The sequence below is a fragment of the Carcharhinus amblyrhynchos genome, chromosome 2 (assembly GCF_965287045.1).
Source record: "Carcharhinus amblyrhynchos chromosome 2, sCarAmb.v2.hapA, whole genome shotgun sequence".
Taxonomy (NCBI): Eukaryota; Metazoa; Chordata; class Chondrichthyes; order Carcharhiniformes; family Carcharhinidae; genus Carcharhinus; species Carcharhinus amblyrhynchos.
In genome coordinates, this window is record NC_137325.1 from 144598612 (window position 1) to 144616631 (window position 18020).

The 18020-nt window shown below is 43.9% G+C and overlaps 1 protein-coding gene across 2 annotated transcripts in view; it reads left to right on the forward strand.

Moving 5' to 3' along the window:
• The window catches only part of LOC145361759 (speriolin-like protein), a 114711-nt gene that overhangs the window by 59372 nt on the left and 37319 nt on the right, over positions 1-18020 (forward strand). For both annotated transcript variants that reach the window (XM_080217725.1, XM_080217717.1), the window contains exon 4: positions 9928-10128. In XM_080217725.1, the coding sequence (XP_080073851.1) occupies positions 9928-10128 (201 nt within the window). The remainder of the gene's footprint in view (positions 1-9927; positions 10129-18020) is intronic.

The following is an 18020-nucleotide window of genomic DNA, read 5'->3' on the forward strand; positions in this document are numbered from 1 at the left end:
TCCCGGCTTGGGTTACTGTCTGTGTGGAGTTTGCATGTTCTCCCTGTGTGTATGTGGGTTTCCTCCGGTGCTCTGATTTCCTCCCACAGTCTGAAAGTTGTGCTGGTTAGGTGCATTGGCCATGCTAAATTCTCCCCCAGTGTACCTGAACACACACTGGAGTTTGATGACTAGGGGATTTTGGCCATGCTAAATTCTCCCCCAGTGTACCTGAACACACACCGGAGTTTGATGACTAGGGGATTTTCACAGTAACTTCATTACAGTGTGAATGTAAGCATACTTGTGATTAATAAATAAACTTTAAACTTTATATTTGTAATTTGAAAGGTCAAGTTCAGGAGCGAATTATACAGTAAATGGCAAAACCCTTAGGGACATTGACATACAGGTCCACAGATCCCTGAAAGTGACAACACAGGTGGATAAGATGGTCAAGAAGGTATACAGCATGCTTGCCTTCACCGGCCGCGGCATAGAGTATAAAAGTTGGCAAGTTATGTTACAGCTGCATGTACTTTAGTTAGGCTGCATTTGTAATATTGCATGCAGTTGTGGTTGCCACACAACCAGAAGGCTGTGAATGCTTTGGAGAGGGTGCAAAGGAGGCTCACCAGGATGAACATAAGAAATAGGAGCAGGAGTAGGCCATCTGGCCCTTCGAGCCTGCCCCGCCATTCAATAAGATCATGGCTGATCTGTCGTGGCTCAGTTCCACTTTCCCGCCCTCTCCCCATAACCCTTAATCCCCTCTCTTATCAAAAACCCATCAACCCGCTTCTTAAAAATATTTAGCGAGGCAGCCTCCACCACTTCAACGGGCAGAGAATTCCAGATATTCACCACCCTTTGAGTGAAGAAGTTCCTCCTCAACTCCGTTATAAACCGCCCCCCCCTTTATCTTGAGGCTGTGCCCCCTAGTCCTACTGTCTTTTTTGAGCGGGAAGAGTCTCTCCACCTCTATCCTATCCATCCCATTCATCATCTTATACGTCTCAATGAGATCTCCCCTCATTCTTCTAAACTCTAACGAGTACAAGCCTAGTTTATTCAACCTCTCCTCATAGCTCAACCCCTTCAACTCCGGTATCAGCCTAGTAAACCTCCTCTGCACTCCCTCCAAGGCCAAAATATCCTTGCGCAGGTGCGGCGCCCAAAACTGCACACAGTACTCCAGCTGCGGCCTCACCAATGCCCTATACAGCTGCAGCAAGACCTCCCTACTTTTATATTCAATCCCCCTCGCTATGAAGGCCAGCATCCCATTCGCCTTCCTGACCACCTGCTGCACCTGCAGGCTGGGTTTTTGCGACTCATGCACAAGGACCCCGAGGTCCCTCTGCACCGTCGCCTGCTGCAGTTTTTCGCCACGCAAGTAATAGTCCTTCCTACCATTCTTCCTACCAAAGTGGACCACCTCACACTTGCCAACATTAAATTCCATTTGCCATTTCCTGGCCCATTCGCCCACCCTATCTAGATCCTTCTGCAGACTCTCCACACCTTCCGCACAATTTGCCTTTCCCCCAATCTGCCTTGCCTGGAGGGTTTTAGGTATAAGAGGTTGGAAAAACTTGGATTGTTTTCACTGAAAAGATGTAGGCTGAGGTGCGACCTGAGAGAAGTCCACAAAATTATGAGAGGCATAGGCAGGGTGGATAGTTAGAGGCTTTTTCCCAAGGTGGAAGGTTAATGGAGATAAAGAGAAGTGGAATCCCAAAGTAAGGTGCTAAATTGGGGGAAGACTAATTGCAACAATATTAGTCAGCAACTGAAAAATGTAGATTGGGGACAGATGTTTGAGGGCAAATCAACATCTGGCACGTGGAAGACTTTCAATGCAAGTTGGCAGGGATTCAGGACCAGTACATTCCTGTAAGGATGAAGGATAAGAACGGCAAATTCTGGGAATCTTGGATAATGAGAGATATTGTGAGCTGAGTCAAAGAGACAAAGGAAGTATTTGTCAAGGCTAGGAGTCTGGGAGCACACGAAGTAAGTGTGGAAAACAAGGAAAGGAGAAAGAAACTTAAGCAAGGAGTAAGAAGGGCTAAAAGGGGTCATGAAAATTCATGGGCCGGCAGCATTAAGGAAATTCCCAAGGCTTTTTATACATACATAAAGAGCAAGAGGGGAGCCAGGGAAGGGGGTTGGTCCACTCAAGGACAGGGGAGTGAATCTATGTGTGGAGCAGAGGAAATGGGCGAGATATTAAATGAGTACTTTGCATCAGTATTCACCAAAGAGAAGGACTTGCTGGATGATTAGTCTGGGGAAGAGTGTGGAGATAATTTGGGTCATGTTGAGACCAAAAAAGAGAAAGTATTGGGGTTCTTGAGAAAATTTAAGGTAGATAAGTCCCCAGAGCCTGATGGGATATACCTCAGAGTACTGAGCGATGCAGGGGAGGAAATTGCTTTGGCCTTGAGAGAACTCTTTGTATCCTCACTGGCTATAGGGGAGGTTCCAGAGGATTGGAGAATGGCCAGTGTTGTTCCTTTGTTTAAGAAGGGTAGCAAGAATAATCCAGGTAATTACAGGCCAGTGTGCCTTACGCCAGTGGTAGGGAATTATTGGAGAGGATCTTTGGAGACAGTATTTACTCCCGTTTGGAAATAAATGGATGTATTAGTGAGAGGCAACATGGTTTTGTGAAGGGACGTTGTGTCTCACTAACTTGATTAAGTTTTTCGAGGAAGTGACAAAGGTAATTGATGAGGATAGGGCAGTGGATGTTGTCTCCATGGACTTCAGTAAGACCTTTGACAAGGTCCCTCATGGCAGACTAGTACAGAAGCTGAAGTCACACGGGACCAGAGGTGAGCTAGCAAGATGGATACAGAACTGGCTTGGTCTTGGAAGACAGAGAGTAGCAATGGAGCATGTGTTTCTGAATATAGGGCTATGACAGGTGCGTTCCTCAGGGATCAGTGCTGGGACCTTTGCTGTTTGTCATATATAAATGATTTGAAGGAAAATGTTTGATTAGTAAGGTTGGTGGATTTGTGGATAGTGATGAGGACCGTCAGAGGATACAGCAGGATATAGATCAGTTGGAGAATTTGGCGGAGAGATGGCAGATGGAATTTAATCCGGACAAATGTGAGGTATTGCATTTTGGAAGGCAAAATGTAGATGGGAAATATACAGTAAATGGCCGAACCCTTAAGAGTATTGAAAGGCAGAGGGATCTGGGTGCACAGATGCACAGGTCACTGAAAGTGGCAGTGCAGGTGGAGAAGGTAGTCAAGAAGGAATATGACATGCTGGTCTTCATCGGCCAAAGCATGAATTTAAAAATTATCAAGTCACGTTGGAGCTTTTTAGAATCTTACTTAGGCCGCACTTGGAATGTAGTGTTCAATTCTGGTCGCCGCGCTACCAAAGGATGTGGAGGCTTTGGAGAGAGTACAGAAAAGGTTTACCAGGATGTTGCCCGGCATGGAGAATTTTGCTATGAGGAGAGGTTGGAGAAACTTGGTTTGTTTTCATTGGAATGACAGAAGTTGACAGGTGACCTAATAGAATTCTACAAGATTATGACGGGCAAGGACAGAGTGGATAGTCAGAAGCTCTTTTCCAGAGTGGAAGAGTCAATTTTAGGGAGCATAAGTTTAAGGTGCGAAGGGCAAGGTTTAAAGGAGATGTACAAGTTTTTTGTGGTCTTGGACAACATAGAAGAAATACCAGTCTGTGATACAATCAGAAAGGAGGCTTTTCAGAAGGGGATGAGAAGATTGTGTTACAAATTTCTATCCTGTGCTTACATTCTTTTTTTACACAAAGGGTGGTCAGTACCTGGAACTCACTGCTAGGGGAGGTAGTGGAAGCAGATATGATGGGAAATTATAGGCCAGTAAGTTTGACGTTGGTGGTGGTGGGCAAATTATTGGAAGGTGTGATAAGGGATAGGAACTACAAGTATTTGGATAGACAGGGACTTATTAGGGAGAGTCAACATGGCTTTGTGCATCGTAGGTTATGTTTGACCAATCTATTAGAGATTTTCGAGGCGGTTACCAGGAAAGTGGATGAAAGAAAGGCGGTGGATGCTGTCTACCTGAATTTTAGCAAGGCCTTTGATAAGGTCCCTCATGGGAGGTTAGTTAGGAAGGTTCAGTCGCTAGGTATACATGGGGAGGTAGTAAATTGGATTAGACACTGGCTCAATGGAAGAATGATGTGTGTATGCCGGCGTTGGACTGGCGTAAACACAGTAAAAAGTCTGACAACACCAGGTTTTAGTCCAACCAATTTATTTGATAATAGACTCACAAGCTTTTGGGGTTAGCCCCTCACCTGACGAAGGGGCTAACCCCGAAAGCTTGTGAGTCTATTATCAAATAAATCGGTTGGACTAAAACCTGGTGTTGTCAGACTTTTTACTGTGTCAATGGAAGAAGCCAGAGAGTGGTTGTGGAGGATTGCTTCTCTGAGTGGAGGCCTGTGACTAGTGGTGTGCCGCAGAGATTGGTGTTGGGTCCATTGTTGTTCATCATCTATATCAATGATCTGGATGATAATGTGGTAAATTGGATCAGCAAATTTGCTGATGATACAAAGATTGGAGGTGTAGTGGAGAGTGAGGAAGGTTTTCAAAGCTTGCAGAGGGATTTGGACCAACTAGAAAAATGGGCTGAGAAATGGCAAATGGAATTTAACACAGACAAATGAGGTATTGCTCTTTGGAAGGACAACCCAAAGTAGAACGTACAGGGTAAGTGGTGAAGAGTGCAGATGAACAGAGGGATCTGGGAATACAGGTACAGAATTCCCTAAAAGTGATGTCACAGGTGGATAAGGTCATAAGGAGTGCTTTTGGTATATTGGCCTTTATAAATCGGAGTATCGAGTATAAAAGTTGGAGTGTTACGGTAAGGTTATAGAAGGCATTGACGAGGCTGAATTTAGAGTATTGTGTACAGTTTTGGTCACCTAGTTACAGGAAGGAAGTAAGTAAGGTTGAAAGAGTGCAGAGAAGGTTCACGAGGATGTTGCCAAGACTTGAGAAGCTGAGTTACAGAGAGAGATTGAATAGGTTAGGACTTTATTCCCTGGAGCGCAGAAGAATGAGGGGAGATTTGATAGACATGTACAAGATTTTGATGGATATAGATAGAGTGAATGCAAGCAGGCTTTTTCCACTGAGGCTAGGGGAGAAAGAAACCAGAGGGCATGGGTTAAGTGTGACAGGAGAAAAGTTTAAAGGTAATATTGTGGGGGGCTTCTTCACGCAGAGAGTGGCGGGAGTGTGGAATGATCTGCCGGATAAACTGGCAAATGTGGGGCCACTTTTAACATTTAAGAAAGACTTGGACAGGTACATGGATGAGAGGGGTGTGGAGGGATATGGTCCAAGTGCAGGTCAGTGGGACTAGGCAAAAAATGGTTTTGCACAGACAAGAAGGGTCAAAAGGCCTGTTTCTGAGCTGTAATTTTCTATGGCTCTACGGTTCTATGATAGTGACTTTTAAGGACCTCTTGACAAATACATGAATAGGATGATATGAATAGAGGGATATAGTACCTGGAAGAGTAACAGGTTTTAGTTCAGTTGGGCAGCATGGTCGGTGCAGGCTTGGAGGGCCGAAGAGCCTGTTCTTGTGCTGTAATTTTCTTTGTTCTCTTTGTTCTCTGAACTACAAGAGGATGCACATTTAAGATGAGAAGTGGTAAGTTTAGGGAAGACGTGCAGGCAAAGCTTTTCACACAGGGTGGTGGTCCCTGGAACACACTTCCAGTGGAGGTGGTTGAAGCAGGCACGTTAGCAACATTCAGTATGTATTTGTCTAGTTGCCCCTTAAATGACGCTATCGTACCTGCTCCCACCATCTTCCCAGGCAGTGCATTCCAGACCTTCACTACCCTTGCACATCTCCTCTAAACTTTTCCCCATGCACCTTAAACCAATGTCCCTAATATTTGACTTTTCTACCCCAGGAAAAAGCATCTGACTATCCAGTCTGTTCATGCCACTCATAATCTTGTAGACCTCTATCAGGTCACCCCTCAACCTCCATCGTTCCAGTGAGAACAAACCACAAAATAAAGACCTTACGAACTGTAAGCAGTAAAAGTAGTCAATATTTACTCAATCATACTCACCCATCAGCTGCTTCGACTTGCCTCGCATCACTTTTGGATCCTGACGTCACCTCAAGAGCTCCATACTCCAAATTCTCATTCTCACTCTTGTGCTGTTTTCAGTCTTCTGACTGCCTCTCCTCTCGCACTGTTTTTACTCTCCTTTAGATGCTGACTGCCTGTCCCTGCATTCTCTTGCTCTGGCAAAGGAAGCTATTTGGCCCATCATGTCTGCATCAGACAATGCCTTGTTGGAATTGTATGGTGCCTTGGTGAGACTACAACTAGAGTATTGTGTATGGTCTGATCTCTTATCTCAGGAGTGCTAAGGTTGCAAACACGTGATGCAAGGGATGTTCACCTACCTAATCCCTGGGATGTCCAGATTGTCTTGTGGGGAGAGATAGGGTAAACTGGGCCTGGATTCTCTGGCTTTTTGGAAAATAAGAAGTAATCACATGGAAAATTACAAAGTTCTTACAGGGCCTGAAAGAATGAATATAGGTAGATGTTTCCCTTAGTTGGTGAGTCTAGATCTAGACGTTGCAATCTCAGAATAAAAGGCAGGCCATTTAATAGTGAGAAGAGTGCAATTTCTTCACTCATTTGGTGGTGAATCTCTATACTTCTCTACCATAGAGGGTTCTGGAAGCTCAATCTTTGAGCATATTCAAAACTGAAATTGATTGATTTCTGGGTCCTAAAGACATCAAAAAGTTTGGGGATAGGATAGCAAAGTAGTGTTGAGGTAAATGATCTGCCATCTTCTAACTGGATGATCCATCTCAGTCTCCTCCAGCGATCCCTGGCATCACATGTCTCAATCTTAATGCAATTCAATTCACTTCATGTGATTAATAGGAGACTACTGAAGGCACTGGGTAACCCAAGGCTATGAACCATGACAATATTCCAGCAACAGTCCTGAAGACTTGTGCTTCAGAACCTGCCATGTCCTTAGCCAAGATGATGATGTTCCAGTGCAGCTACAATACTGGCATCTCTCTGGCAATGTGTAAAATTGCCCAGGTATGTCCTGTACACAAGAAACAGGACAAATCCAACTTGGCCAATTACCGCCCTATCAGTCTATTCTAGATCACCAGTCAAGTGATGGAAGCGGTCATCAACAGTGCTATCAAGCAGCATTTTCTCACAATAACCTGTTCACGAACACTCAGTTTGGTTTTTGCCAGGGTCACTTTGCTCCTTACCTTGTTATAGCTTTGTTCAAACGTGGACAAAAGAAATGAATGTCAGAGGTGAGATGACAGTGACTGCTCTCGACATCAAGGCAGTATTTGGCTGACTGGCATCATGGAGCTCTAGCAAAACCAAAGTCAATACGAATCAGGGGAACAACCCTTTCTAGTTGGAGTCATACCTGGCACAAAAGAAGATGATTCTGATGGTTTGAAGTCATTTGTAGGACATCATTGCACAATTTCCTCATTGTAGTGTTCTAGGCCCAACCACCTTCCACTGCTTCATCAATGATCTTCCTTACATCATAAAGTCAGAAGTGGGGATGTTTGCTGATGACTGCATAATGCTCAGAACCAATTGTGACTCTTGAGGTACTGAAGTAGTCCAAATCCAAATTCAACAAGACCTGGAAAAGACCCAGGCTTGGGATGTGAAGTGGCCAGTAAATTGAGGCCACACAAGTGCCAGGCATTTGCAACAAGAGAGGATCTAACCATCGCTCCTTGACATTCAATGGCATTAACGCTACTGAATTCCCCACTATCAACATCCTAGAAGTTACTATTGACCAAAAACTGGACTGGACTTGCCTCATAAATACTGCACCTACCAGAGAAGGTCAAAGGCTATGAATCATGAGGAGGTGACTCAGCGAATAATCTGGAGACGCAGGTTCAAATCCCACCATGGCAAATGGTGGAATTTGAATTCAGTAAAACTATCTGAAATTAATAATCTACTGATGACCTTGAAACCATTGTTGATTGTTGGAAAACCCCAGCTGGTTCTCCAATGTCCTGTAGGGAAGGAAATCTGCCACTCTTACCCAGTCTGGCCTACATGTGACTCCAGAACCACAGCATTGCGTTTGACTGTCAACTGCTCTCTGTACAACAGCAACTGGGGATGCACAATAGATGCTGGACAGCCAGTAATGACCATGTCTCTCAAATCCTGCAGCCTGGGTAACTCAGCTCCTGACTTCCCAAAGCCTGTCCACCATCTGTAAGGCACAAGGCAAGAGTGTAACGGAATACTTTCCATTTGCTTGGATGAGTGCAGCCCCAACAACAGGCAAGAAGCTTGACACTGTCCAAGATGAAACAGCTCACTTGATTACTATCCCTACCACAAACCTTCTATCCCTCCACCATTGACGAATCGTGGCCGCTGTGTGTAATAAGTACATCACCAAGATTCCTTAGACAGCTTCTTCCAACCCTACAACCATCCAGAACAATGGTTCTCAACTGGTTTGTTGTGGGGAAGATTCCAAGCCGACTTTATTTCAATTTCAGGCTGAATATTGAACAGCGCTTTCAGTCAGCTTTCCATTGGTCTAATCATTTGACTAATGACTGAATGTCACAAAGCACTAATTTGATTAATCATGCCCTTTCCCATTCATTCACCCAATGCAGCCTTGAATCTTGAGGCACCTTAAGCCTTCAGTGACTGATGGTATCGATCAAACAAACCGTTTTATATAGGAATCTGTGGACTTGTTGAGTGTTGTTGGAGCTGCACCATATATGAAATTGGCAAGGATTCTATCACGTTCTGAACCTTTTTAATTGCAAATATTGGGCAGGGTTTGAAGAATCAATATTGGGTATTTGCTGCAGAAGAGTCCCTCAACAGTTCGTAAAACACAGTACTATATGAACAATATAATTAATTTTCTTTTCAATGCTAATCAAGAGGTTGCAATGAGTGATATTGCCAATAAAAATTAAATTTCAAGCCAAATTGATGATGGAGATTGCCGTTTCTCTACTTTTGTGTGGCATGGTCTCAGGGGTAGGTCTGCCTGGGTAGGGAGGTGGGGTGTGGGGAGGGGGTGTGGGAGGGGGTTGTGATAGCTGTGGATGGTGCCTGCTTTTGGCATGGAGGCTGACTGAGAGAGGCAAAGGTTAAATGACAGGCCTCTCTGCTCTCTGATCAGACAGATGTGTACATGCACAATGGTGTCCTCTGTTGCACTCGGCCAACGTTCAGGTGATTAAGCTCTCCCTTATTGATGAGAAACGGTTTTTGATATTTTTCTATTCTAAATGCATAAGATCACAGATTTTGAACCGCCCACCAAATGGATCAGAAGCTCTCCTGTTTTCATGCTTGTTATGAACTTCGAATCTTTTTTCATAAGATTGCCTGACCTCAGTGTCAGAAAATTGCATTTTCAAACTCGCCCAAAAAATATGTCTGAAACTCTCCTTTTTTCTTGCTCATTCAGCACTTCAAATTTTTTTGTAAGATTGTGCCCTTAGAAATCTTTGGGGAAATTCCACCCAACAACTTCATATCATCTCTTCTATATGCTTTGGGTCAACAGAGGGGTTGCTGGTAAGCACCACAAGATCCATCCTGTTGTCTTTTTGACCGATGCACCATTCAGAAGTGTTTGATGAAGGCCTGAATTGTAGCCCAAAAAAAGTGATTATATTTTGCTCTGCAATTTATTTTATTCTAAAAAGTATGACTTTTCTTCTAGAATGTTCTTTCATAGTGCATATTACTAAATGGTTCTATGCTGAATTTGATTGTATTTGTGATTTGAGACCAATAAATAGCACTTTCTGTGTTGAACAATTGCTGTATAAGTTTTCAATGCTTCTGTTCTTCGTTTTATGACAGTACCAAAACGGCCCAAAAGTACATGCGTAAGAAGAAATGCCCCAGCTCAAAAATCGAGAAAGCCTCAACTTCCCGTTAATATTGATTCTGCTTGTAATGTTCCCGTCACCAGCACAGTTCCAGACAATCTGCCTGTTGGAGGAGCTCCTATTGGAAGAAGGGATGATGTTCAGGCAGCAGCGTTACATGACCGTGGAAGAGGTATTAACATTATAAACAAAAAGGGGATATTTGTGTTTATAATATTGATTTATTTAAGCAACATTGGAGCAGAGGTATGCCATTTAGCTCCTAGCTTTGAGAACCTGTTCCACATTGAAACATAGAAACAGGAACTAGAAGCACTAGTAGGCCATTCGACCCTTTGACCCTGCTCTGCCATTATTTTAATCATGATTGATCAAAAAATTCAACATTCTGATCCCACCTTCTTCCCATACCCCTTGATCCCTTTAGCCCCAAGAACTATGTCTAATTTCTTCTAGAAATCAGACAACATTTTGGCCTCAACTACATTCTGTGTTAGTGAATTCCACACCCTCTGGGTGAAGAAATTTCTGCTCACCTTACTTCTAAAAGGTTTACTCCCTATCCTCAAATTATGATCCCTAGTTCTGGACTCCCCCTCCAGGAGGGAACATTCCTTCTGAATCCACCCTGTCTAATCCTGTTAGAATTTTATAGGTTTCTATGAGATCCCCTTTCACTCTTTTAAACTCCAGTGAATATAACACTTACCGACTTAGTCACTCCCCATCTGGCAGACTAGAGAGATGGCTAAACTTGACCTCCTCATAGGAAGTAAGGAAGGACAGGTGAGAGAAGTGTGAGTGAGGGATCACTTTGGGACCAGTGACCATAATTCTATTAGTTTCAAGATAGGGTGGCATGGTAGCACAGCGGTTAGCACTGCTGCTTCACAGCTCCAGAGACTTGGGTTTGATTCCCGGCTTGGGTCACTATCTGTGCGGAGTTTGTACATTCTCCTCATGTCTGCATGGGTTTCCTCCGGACGCTCTGGTTTCCTCCCACAATCCAAAGATGTGCGGGTTAGGTTTATTTGCCATGCTAAAATTGCCCCTGAGTGTCCTGAGATGCGTAGGTTAGAGGGATTAGCGCATAAATATGTAGTGATATAGGGGTAGGGCCTAGGTGGGAGTGTGGTCGGTGCAGACTCGATGGCCTCTTTCTGCACTGTAGGGTTTCTATGATTACTATGAGCTATGGAGAGTGATAGGTCTGGCCCAAAAGTTAAAATTCTAAATTGGAGCAAGGCTAATTTTGATGATATCAGGCAGGAGTTTTCAAATTTCAGATTTTTAATTGGGGGAGTCTGTGGGAAGGCAAAGGGACATCTAATAAGTGGCAGGCTTTCAAAAGTGTGTTAACCAAGGTTCAGGGTAAACACATTCCTCTTAGAGTAAAGGGCAAGGCTGGCAGAAGTCAGGAACCCTGGATGACTCAGGATATTGAGGCCCTGGTCAAGAAGAAGACATGATCCCAGCACTGATCCCATTCAGAAATGCACCCTTCCACTGCTACCCTGTCTTTTATGACTGAGCAGTCCTGTATCTATCTTGCCAGCTCACTCTGATCCCATGCAACTTCACCTTCTGTACCAGTCTGTCAGGAGCAACCTTGTCAAAGGCCTTACCGAAGTCCATGTAGACAGCATCCACTGCCCTACCCTCCTCAGTCATCTTCGTCACTTCCTCGGAAAGCTCAATCAAGTTAGTAAGACACGACTTCCCTTCACAAAACCATGTTGCCTCTCACTCATACGCCTACTTATTTCCAAGAGGGAGTAAATGCTGTTTTGAAGAATCCTCTTCAATAATTTTCCTACCATTGATGTAAGGCTTCATTTTCCCCCTTATGTCTTTTTGTAGGGTCTGTTCTCTTAGAATAGACGTCAGCAAAAATGGTCATAAGTAAAACTGCTTTAATTGAGCAACATTTAAAATTAATATGTCAGAAACAATAGAGACTGGAGAGGGATAGAGCGAAGAGAGAGAGAGAGGGACCAAAAGCTGGATCCGATACAGACTTAATGTTGAACTTGCACAGGAGTCAACTGAATTACGATATATGAGTTCTTAACTGTGTTATGAAATGACCAGGTACAAGCAGTCTGTAACTTTCAAAAACAATTTGCAGCTGTGACCATGAAAAGCTTGTTTATGGAAAGAACCATTTTTGCTAATGTCACATTTTTAAATGCAGTCAATTTCTCAGCTCAGGCCAGAATTCCTGGCTGAGTTTTAAAATGTGGCTAAGTTAGCCTGAAAGGTTAGCATAGTTAGTTACATAGGCATAAATACCTTAAAGTGAAGTCGTTTAACTAAAGCAAACCATACAAAGGATCCCACACTTTTGTTTCTGTCCCCACTTTACTACTGTCTGACTTCCTGCATTGGTTCCCATCCCCCTTTCATATTAGTTTAAACCTTCCCCAACAACATGAGCAAATGCTCCCCCCAGGACATTGATTCGAATCCTGCCCAATCTTGCACCATCCCTCAAGCCACGTATTTATCTTAGCTATCCTGACATTCCTACTCTAAATAGCACATAGCACTTATAGCAATTCTGAGATTACTATCTTTGAAGTCCTACTTTTTAGTTTAACTTCAGACTCCCTAAATTCAGCTTGTAGAACGTCATCCCATTTTTTACCTATATCCTTGGTGTCTATATGCACCACGGCAACCGGTTGTTCACCCCACTCCCCTCCAGAATATCTTGCTCCAAGACATCCTTGATCTTTGCAGCAGGGAGGCAACATACTACTCCTCTAGAGCTAAAGGTCAGCATTCCATTAGCCTTTTGGAGTACTTTGTTCATTTTGATGTATCTGGACCCAAACATAATTTAGGCCTTTACTGTGTCTAGCTTTTTAATAATTAGAAAGCATCCTGTTCCATCCATTTTACATCCAATGTCAGTGACTTGACATTTGCCTTCATAATTATCCAGTTGCCATAATTTTGACCATTCTTTTAATTTGTCATGGGCAGTATGGCGACTTGCCAACTTTAACGGCACTCAAGTGGTCATTGGGTAGACATATGGATAATATTGGAGTAGTTTAGGTTAGAGCGTCATTAGATTGGTTCCACTGGTCAGCGCAACATCGAGGGCCGAAGGGCCTGTACTGCGCTGTAATGTTCTATGTTCTATGTATGACACATTTGTTTCTTAATATTGTGTATTGTATAATGCAAATCAATGTTTGTGATTTCTGACACAGGGAAATCTGATCATAGAAAAATTAAAAGCAAATTAGGGTTGATAATTCTTCAGAGGGCAAAGCAGGAATAAAACAACATGTTTCCTATCTTTCTGAATGTAGTTCACTAACAATCATTTAACTTGAACTAAAGAGGAAAACAACGAGCTTCCATTTTAGTAGGGGATCTGTTTGGGAACAGTGACCACAGCTCAGTAAGCTTTAAGTTCTGATGGATAAAGATAAGTGTTGTCCTCAATTGAAGGTGCTAAACTGGGGGAAGGTTAATTACAACAATATTGGGCAGGAACTGAAGAATGTTGACTAGGGGCAGATTTTCAGGGAAAATCCACATCTGGCAGGTGGGAGCCTTTCAAGTGTAAATTGATAGGGATTCTGGACCAGCATACTCATGTAAGGATGAAGGATAAGTATGGCAAGTTTTGAGAACCTTGGATAGCGAGCGATATTGTTAGCCTAGTCAAAGAGAAAAAAGAAATATTTGTCAAAGCTAGGAGGCTGGGAACACATGAAGCAAGTGTAGAATACAAGGAAAGTAGAAAGAAACTTAAGCAAGGAGTAAGGAGGGCTAAAAGAGGTCATGAAAAGTCATTGGTCAGCAGGATTAAGGAAAATCCCAAGGCTTTGTGTACATATATAAAGAGCAAGAGGGAAGCCAGGGAGAGGATTGGCCCTCTCAAGGACAGGAGAGTGAATCTATGTGTGGAGCCAGAGGAAATAGGCGAGGTATTTAGGGTGCAGAGGAGGTTTACCAGGATGTTGCCTGGTATGCAGGGGAGGTCCTATGAGGAGAGACTGAGGGATTTGGGGTTGTTTTCACTGGAAAGAAGGCGGCTAAGAGGGGATCTTATAGAAACATATAAGATGATTAGAGGTTTAGATAGGGTGGATGGTGATAGCCTGTTTCCTTGGATGGAGAAAGCTAGTGGATAGTGGATAGTGATAGCCTTTTTCCTCTGATGGAGAAATTTAGCACGAGGGGGCATGGCTTTAAATTAAGGGGGGGTAGTTATAGGACGGATGTCAGGGGTAGGTTCTTTACCCAGAGGGTGGTGAGGGATTGGAATGCCCTGCCTGCTGCAGTTGTAAATGCGCCTAGTTTGGGGGCGTTTAAGAGATTGGTGGATAGGTTTATGGACGAAAAGGGATTGGTTTAGATTAGTGGGTCAATGTTTTTTTTTAAAAATAAGACTGGTCGGCGCAACATTGTGGGCCGAAGGGCCTGTTCCGCGCTGTAATGTTCTATGTTCTATGTTCTATTAAATGAGTACTTTGCGTCAGTATTCACCAAAAAGAAAGACTTGGTGGATGATGAGTCTGGGAAATGGTGTGTATATAGCTTGAGTCACATTGAGATCAAAAAGGAGGAGGTATTAGGGCTCTTGAGAAACATTACCTATTATGGAGCGCATTAGCTATGAGGAGAGGTTGGAGAAACTTGGTTCGTCCTCATTGGAATGATGGAGGTTGAGGGGTGATCTGTTAAAAGTCTAAAAGATTATGAGGGGCATGGACAGAGTGGATAGTCAAGTATTTCCCAGGATGGAAGAGTTAATTACTAGGGGGCATAGGTGTAAGGTGTGAGGGACAAGGTTTAAAGGAGATGTACGAGGCAAGTTTTTTACTCAGAGGGTGGTGGGCGCTTGGAACTCACTGTCAGGGGAGATAGTGGAAGTAGTTATGATAGTGACTTTTAAGGCGTGTCTTGACAAGTACATGAATAGGATGGGAATAGAGGGATATGGTCCCCGGAAGGGTAGGGGATTTTAGTTGAAGTCAGACAGCATGGTTGGTGCAGACTTGGCGGGCCTGTGCTGTTATTTTCTTTGTTCTTTGCTCTTTGTTCTTTGTAATATAAATAAAATCAAGTTGTGGCTTCTGCAGCAAATAGTTAGATATGGAAAACACTTCTCCCGATTACATGGAGTGTCATAGTGGGTGAGAGAGCTAAATCTTGCAAGATGGCCTAAGACCAATTTTATGATGTCATAAAACGAGGAAGCAATTGTGTGCTTCAGCCGTCAGTGGTGGGCTGTGTTTCCCATTGCTGAACATCATTGACATAAATCAGCATCTTATTATGACACCTAATCAACGGAATCTTTGCTCCAAGATGAATTAAGAGCCCATGTTGGCAATCAGAACAATGAGCTTTTCAACAGAATTCAAATGGGGTGCAGCTGGTATGAAACTCTTAGGTTATTTTGCATACCTTGCATTGTGCAGCACTCATGGATTAGTGCTAGGCTTCAGAGGATGTACCGTTTCATTTTCGGGGGATCTCATGAGCAAGTATTGACAGCAATCAACTTTGACAAAAGCTTTGACAAGGGCTCATCTGGACTCGAAACATCAGCTCTTTTCTCTCCTTACAGATGCTGCCAGACAGTTTAGCAGCTGTCAGTTGGCATGCTGGGTGTCAGGAAAGTGAAACAAATAATGCCCATTCATGCAACACTGACCCCTCAAAGTTGTCATGATTGTTCCCTTAGTATTGACTCCTTGTTCGCAGCCTTCAAATTATGAAACCGCAGAGCCATTGGGAAAATGTGAAACTAAATCTTTCATTACACTGCAGCTAAACCTCGGTGCTCCCTCATCAGCCTTGACGTTGCCTTCTAACTGCTACACCCTGTTGTCCATTATAACCTAGGTGGGTGTCTTCTGGAGGGCAAAGATCTGAAGGGCCCCAACCTTCAGGTGCACTCTCCTCATCCTGTGGCATTGCAGCTGATGTCACAGAAGAGGTGATTTTGAACTCCTGGAGGCACCGTAAAATCAGACATAAAGTGGCGAGCGCGAATGGTGCCGATTTTCATGACCGGTGGGATTTTACGACATCCGGATTTCTGGTGCAGTCGCCGGAAATGAGTGAGACGCTGGTTAATTTATTTAAATGTTTATTTTAATATGTTCAGTACTCAATTGCCTGGGCTCGCTTGCCTTTATGACCTCATTAGGAGAGATTCTGTCTGGCGAGGAATACGCCTGCTCCCCACAGCACTCTGCACTGGGTATCAGTGGGATTGACAGGGAGGGGGGCAATTGGAGCTGGCCATGGGGAAGAATGTCAGCTGGCCTTGAGGAGGGGGAGGTTGGGCTGGGCAAGGGGAGTCAGGTCAGCCAGCGATTGGGAAGGGGGTCATGTATGTTGGCTTTTGGGAGGGTGGTGTTGAAGAGCTGGTAGTGGGGAGGTGGGGGGAGCGCTAGGGAACCAGTCGAATGGCTGGTGATCAGGAGGCCAATGTGCATGTGCCAATTCCCCAACTGACAAATCGGTGCATGCACAGTGACCTGCTCAGCACGCTGATATTGGCTCCTCAGGTGGGATTGGGCCCTGCTCCCCCTTACCTGTCTGAATCTACCCATGACACTCCATGATGTACTGAGTACCGCAAATGCAAGCCATTAACTACACCTAAAAAATGTATTAGTACAAGGGAAATTGTAAACTTAGTCAAAAGGAAAAAAGCATAAAATAGGTATAGACATCTAAAAACTGACAAAGCCATTGATAATACAGTGAAAGTAGGAAGGAATTTAAATGTGGAATTAGGAGGGCTAAAAGGGGCCATGAAATGTCTTTAACAAACAGGAGAATCCCAATGCTTTTCATGCATATTTTAGGAACAAGAAGGTAGCAAGAGAAAGAGTAGGTTCAAGGATAATGGAGGGAAGTTATGCATGGAATCACAGGAAGTGGATGAAATCCTTAATGAATACTTTTTTTTGGTATTCATCAAGTAGAAGAATATGATGGATGTTGAGGTTAGGGACAGGTGTGTGAACATTCTTGAGAATGTCAATATATTAAACTGATTCGGAGGGGGAGGTGGGATCCTGAGTAGAAGGGTTGAAAGTGAGGGGGGCATAGATGGGGACTGCAATGCACAGCATCGCAGGGGTGGGGTGGAGCAGGGTTTGAAATGCGTATACTTTAATGCGAGGAGTATTCGCAATAAAGTGGATGAACTTGCAGCGTGGATCAGTACCTGGGACTTCGATGTTGTGGCCATTTCAGAGACATGGATAGAGCAGGGGCAGGAATGGTTGATGCAGGTCCCGGGGTTCAAATGTTTTAGTCGGAGTAGAGAAGGAGGTAGAAGGCGGGGAGGGGTAGCATTATTGGTCAGGGACTGTATCACAGTGTCAGAGAGGAAGTTTGATGAGGACTTGTCTGTTGAGGTAGTATGGGCGGAGATTAGAAATAGGAGTGGAGAGGTCACCCTGTTGGGAGTCTTTTATAGACCTAAAAGTTCTAGAGAGGTTGAGGAAAGGATTGCGGAGACGATCCTGGTTAGGAGTGAAAGTAATAGGGTAATTGTTATGGGGGATTTTAACTTTACTAATATTGATTGGAATTGTTATAGCTCTAGCTCGTTAGAGGGGTCAGTTTTTGTACAAAGCGTGCAGGAAGGTTTTTTGACTCAGTATGTAGATAGGCCAACTAGAGGTGAGGCTATATTGGATTTGGTGCTGGGAAATGAGCCAGACCAGGTGCTAGACTTGGAAGTTGGTGTGCATTATGGTGATAGTGACCACAATTCGGTTACGTTCACCTTAGTGATGGAAAGGGATAGGCATGAACCTCGGGCCAGTGGTTTTAGCTGGGGGAAGGGTAATTATGAGGCTATTAGGAGAGAATTAGGAAGCATAGGTTGGACTAGGAGATTACAGGGACTGGGAACGTCCGAAATGTGGAGTTTTTTCAAGGAGCAGCTACTGCGAGTCCGTGATAGGTATGTCCCTGTCAGGCAAGGAGGAATTGGTAGGGCTAGGGAACCGTGGTGCACCAAAAAAGTAGTTTCGTTGGTTAAAAGGGAAAAGGAAGCTTATGTTCGGA